This window comes from Cebidichthys violaceus, unplaced genomic scaffold (assembly GCF_023349555.1).
Source record: "Cebidichthys violaceus isolate CVI_PGR_0920_01 unplaced genomic scaffold, fCebVio1.0.p SCAF_12, whole genome shotgun sequence".
Classification (NCBI taxonomy): domain Eukaryota; kingdom Metazoa; phylum Chordata; class Actinopteri; order Perciformes; family Stichaeidae; genus Cebidichthys; species Cebidichthys violaceus.
Window position 1 is genome coordinate 8598835 of NW_027176285.1, and position 5125 is coordinate 8603959.

At 39.7% G+C, this 5125-nt stretch overlaps 1 protein-coding gene across 1 annotated transcript in view; it reads left to right on the forward strand.

Moving 5' to 3' along the window:
- The window catches only part of LOC137869068 (WD repeat-containing protein 70), a 36489-nt gene extending 34306 nt beyond the window's left edge, over positions 1-2183 (forward strand). The window contains exons 17-18 of the mRNA XM_068706181.1: positions 338-500; positions 1222-2183. Of these exons, the coding sequence (XP_068562282.1) occupies positions 338-500; positions 1222-1309 (251 nt within the window). The 3' untranslated portion in view covers positions 1310-2183. The remainder of the gene's footprint in view (positions 1-337; positions 501-1221) is intronic.
- The last annotated feature ends 2942 nt before the right edge of the window (positions 2184-5125 follow it).

Below are 5125 nucleotides of genomic sequence, written 5' to 3' on the forward strand. Positions count from 1 at the left end.
CAAAAGGAAAACTTGCCTTTCAATCCCCCAAACAACCTCACTGCCCAACTCTAGCAGGAAATCCTGTGTGTTTAATTACGGGAATGCTCACATGCATGTGGGACTTTTGTTCTTGATCTTTTAAGACAACCATAACATTGTCCTGTCTGGAAAGCAGCAAGTTGTTCCTACCTTCTGGCGTTTACAAAATGGAATTCTATCTAAAGTAAAAAAAATGACTCAGATTGTGATAATATGTCAACTAATAGATTGTTTGCGTCTGTGTGAGTTGTTAAAATAGTGTAGTCACACAGTGTTTTTACATTTTTAATATGATATTGATTATGTGTCCTGACAGGTCGAGGAGGAAGAGTAGCAGCTCATGGTGGCACTCTGTCTTCATTCATCGTGAAGAACATCGCTTTAGATAAAACGGATGACAGTAACCCACGACAGGCCATCCTACGTCACGCCCAGGATGCTTCAGATAACCCTTACTGGGTCGCCCCAGCATACAAACAGTAAGAAACCCTTATATCCTCAATATGAATAATTTACACTCTCTCTGTCCACCTTATTGTTCTTCGTTTCCTCTCACATTCATCCTCTGGCTTTGCTCTTATTAGCAGACAGTGTAAGACGAGTACCGGGAGTGCTGCTTACTCTATTGTAATGGTACTTGGGTTTCTTCCTACCGGTGTGACACGTAAATGTTTAAAGAGTTGTGCAGTTTGACAGATACACACTTTACAATGCAGAAAGGAGAGTAATGGACAACTTTAGATCACTATCGGACTCAGACTGCTACATAAACGTCGAACAAAGCTTTGAGCCAAATCTAACAGATTGTTTCACGTAATGCAAGGAAACGATCTCAGGTTAAAAATAATATACTAGGGATATACATTATAGCAGATTGATCTGATAAAGTGAGTCACTTTAGCCTGTTTGCAGAGCTCTTTCAAGAAGTAACGGTCACCATCACAGCTCTCTCTGCTCTGCTCGGAGGAACAGCCATGTACAGGCAGGTCTAGTGTTCTTCTGAGTTACAGCCTGAACTTCCTTAAGCCCAAATTGGCCAGTACAGAATAAATAATGTATCCAAAGTACTCAAATTCTAATAATGAACGTCGTAAACAACTTGTGGCCTCATAGCTCTGTTATCTGGTTAAGTTTATTGCTTTTCTCTGAAGTTGTCTGAAAAGACCTGTTAAATCATTTCCCCCTTTTGTTTCCCTTTAGAACCCAGCCAGTGCCTGTGTTTGCAGAGGACTCGGAGGAGGATGAGGAAGCTGAGAAGGAACCAGAGTGGAAGAAACGCAAGATCTGAGGTGCATCAACAGCAGTCCATTTTCTATAGAATAGCAGACAGGGTGGGCTTGTGTTTGTGTATATATATATATATATATATATATATATATATATATATCATCGTAACCTAGAGGTCTCAGGATCAATCCCCAAACACGGAGTTACTGTCAGGAACTGCCTAGAAGCATCAATTACGTTACTCAATTGAACAGTCTCTGTCCTCCCTCTCGTAATGTTTGCATACATGTATTTATGTGCGTGCTTCTGTGTTGAGGGATAGCACATAAATGTGCAGGTTTTTCTTTTTTTTACTGTGCAAGCATAATATAGTTTTATACAGTTTTATGTTCTACTCCTTCATTTGCAATTCATCAACCTCTGGAAGGCTTTTTATGTCTGTTTTGATTACATGGACTTTATATTCATAATTTCTATTGTTCTCTCCTCCCACAACTCCAGAGTTTGCTAATGCCTCATAAATTGTCTCCAGATTTTGTGGTCTGGTTGTGTTTATCAGCTATGAAGAACAGTTTGCTAGTTTGTAAAAAGTAAATTGCAAAGAAGTACACAAACTTGCAGCCAATTCTATTCTTTTTTTTTTTAAGGGTTTAGGCTTTATGAAGCTGTGCAGTTTTGTTGGATGTGATACAAAACTCCAATCAGCATCACCTCAAGACCTATAGAAAGTAATTTGTATTCTCTTGTCAAATAGTGATCTATTTTACCCAAATTAAAGTGATATTTCTGTTTTTATACCAGCTGATCAAAGACATTCTTCTGCCAGATATGTTTTTTATGAGGCACTGACTTAATCCTGCAGATAAACAGTTCACCCAGTCCGGGCCAAACCCGGTGTTTTGACTCACTGCTCTAAATAAAGTTTTTACAAGCTACTTTTTGCGAAGTTATTGCACAGGTACACTTTTCTGCAACTGCTGCATTTTCTAATATTGATGAATATATAAGAAATCATGATTCACATTTAAAATAAGGTTGCATTATTAAGATTAAGTTAAGATCGTTTTCTCAAGCAACTACTCAAAAATTAATATTGAACTATCACCAAATTGCATCATATTTTTAGCGGCTCCGATTGCTTTCACGCCTAATTTTTAAATATTAAACTTGGGTGTGGCTGCAAACAAACAATATCTCTTTGTTCGATTGTTTGTTCCATCCGGAAATAGCTGTACTGTTCAGACAACCTATATTTTCTCTTTGAATGACCTGTACAGTGTCTGAAGATATTTCAACTGACAGAGAAAACCACAATATACAGATCTAATGCAACACATGTTTGTCTTTTTTTTATTCATCTCTCTGGAGTGCAACCTCTGCCTACAGCAAACTAAATGTCAGTGTTTTTCAGTGAAACTAGTTTGTAATAGAAATTCAAGCCACATGGTCAATTTCACTGTATACATTTTGAATTTTTTCTACTCAGGGTGAAACTGTAGAGCAGTCTTAAATTCCCAGCCAACCAAAGTTACAAGCAGACAGTCTAGTGTCTCAGTGTCCTGGCAAACTTCCTGTAGCCATAAAATGAATACGAGACGGAGAAATACCAGGACAAGAAATATGGAAGGACTAAAACAATGAGTGATGTTTTTAAGAGCAGCTAAAGTTGTGAGCCGAGCGGAGATGGGCTTCATGGGGGAGAGGCTGACGTCAAGCTCGACTTGACAAAAAGCGCTCTCAGCCCTCAGCAAGAGGTGAAGAGTGACCGCTGATAGATTCACTCCATCGGCATGTGACGAACCAGTCGGCACGTGGAAAAGAGAAGCCGTGTGTGGAGCTGAAACCATAGCCTCCAGGTGCAGGCAAAGGGTCAGTTCATCCACATTTACAAACACGTTCTCACTTACAGTACCTGCTGTCTTATGTCTATGCAATACAGAGACGGTGAATGCTGGTTTTGTGCTTTGCAAAGCAACAAAATCTTAGAAAAACTCCAGATTATTCAAAATATTCCACAGACCTCATTGTGACTAGTTTTCATTGGCCATCTCTAACCAAAAAATAGTCCCACAGAAAACTTTCTTTTGTGGCCACAAGCAGTCACCAATTACTGTCAGGCCCAGATACTATGTTTGTTTTCGTCAAGTTAAATGTAATTTTATCCAACAAATAGGACCCAGATTTGTAGACTAAAGGATAAGGCTGATGATATTCTATATCTTCCTAATTGACAAATATTCGCTCTTCTTTTAGCTCTGTTTTTGGTCTCAAACATGTATGTCCGTTTAGCTGCTAAAATGTTTAGTTGCCAAATCAGTCTGCTTTTTGGGGTTTTAGAGCTGTGAATGGATGCCTATGTCAGAAAACGATGCAGAGGAAGGCAGTGAAACGTGACCAAAACATTAAAGTTGTGGGCTGTAAAACCAAAACGATGAGCTGAGTTTGGCGATCATTTTCTGTATTTGTCTGTCACTATCAGCGGCTCGTTTTACATACACATGGTCATTTGTTCCATTATTGATATCAAATGACTGATAAACGCAGCTTTAATTACTAGCCCGCAGCACTGAATAGACATGTGATATTGAAAACAAAAACAGCATTTAAACGCCTTAGAAAAAGATTGAGGTCAGTATTCAGAGGCTCCACATTTTTTAAACTTGTGAGACTTGTGACTTTGTATTACAAGAATTGAGACTTGTCTTGAACTTAAACATCTCTTGTCTTACTTCAGCTCTGCATTATATACACACCTTGAGCCCCTGCTTAATGACTTGCTGTTTGTACTGCTGCCATCTTCTCATCAGCATTTCCAGATCTTCTTTGCACGGTGGAAACATTCTTGAGCGCCTTAATTTACAGCTCAGTGGCGCTTTACGGCGAGCTTTTTGTTTACTGTACGACCCTGGGCCAGTGTTCAGGAATGCACACTGTAGAGGCCGTCTCTCAAACCATCCCCGCAATTCTCCATACAACCCAAATTTTCATCCTCAATTTTACATGATGCTTGTGTAAACACATGCTAGGCAAATTAGCACCATCTGGCACCGGTGCGTTATTGTACATGGCAGAATACCAGGAGACACGCTTGTTTAATAGAAACAAGTTTAATTCTGTAAAAAGTTATAAAATGAATATTGTACAAAAATAAAGTTTGCAGAGAGCTTTGGTTCTGTAACACAAAACAAGTGAGACGACATGACACAGGTGTTAACACAATAAGGAGTGAAAAAGAAATCCAATCCTTCGAATATTAACACCGAGGATTCCTTCGCATCTTTACCTTTTTTACTTGTCTACCTTTGCATCAAAACCAAAGGACTAATCGCTAAGGAACAGTGGAGCAAACGGTCACCAAGATGACAGGGCTGGTGGTCACAGTTTACACACTTTAATGTATGTATCGAAGAGAAGCGAGGCGCTCTGAGGCTTCTGGGAAGACTCCTAACTGCACATTCTCATCTGGAAAGGCTTACGCACGAATCAGTTGTTAAAGGGGAAGATGATCCAATTGATGAGGTATGCTGTGATAAAAGCTAGATTTTTTTTTTTTTTTTTTCTCTCTGTGTGTAGTGTTTGGCCTTAATTCAGCTTGATGCAGTGGATTTGTTCTGTGTGCAGGGGGATTACACAGTAAAGCTGGCTTGCTTGCTGCTGGGTGGGCACAGATACCTTGGTCCCTAATCCGTGCTAACATCAAGACCTACCCGGGGGCTCTCTTTGTTCCACTTAAAACCATCCCCTCGCAGGGTCTCGATGGGCCCAGCAACATGCTTTCAAAATGCCTCCTGTTTTCCCGGATGTATATTTGTGTATAGTTTGGGCAAAAAACTTGGCTGAACTAGTTATTACATGTAGAAAGCATGTTGAGCCTACC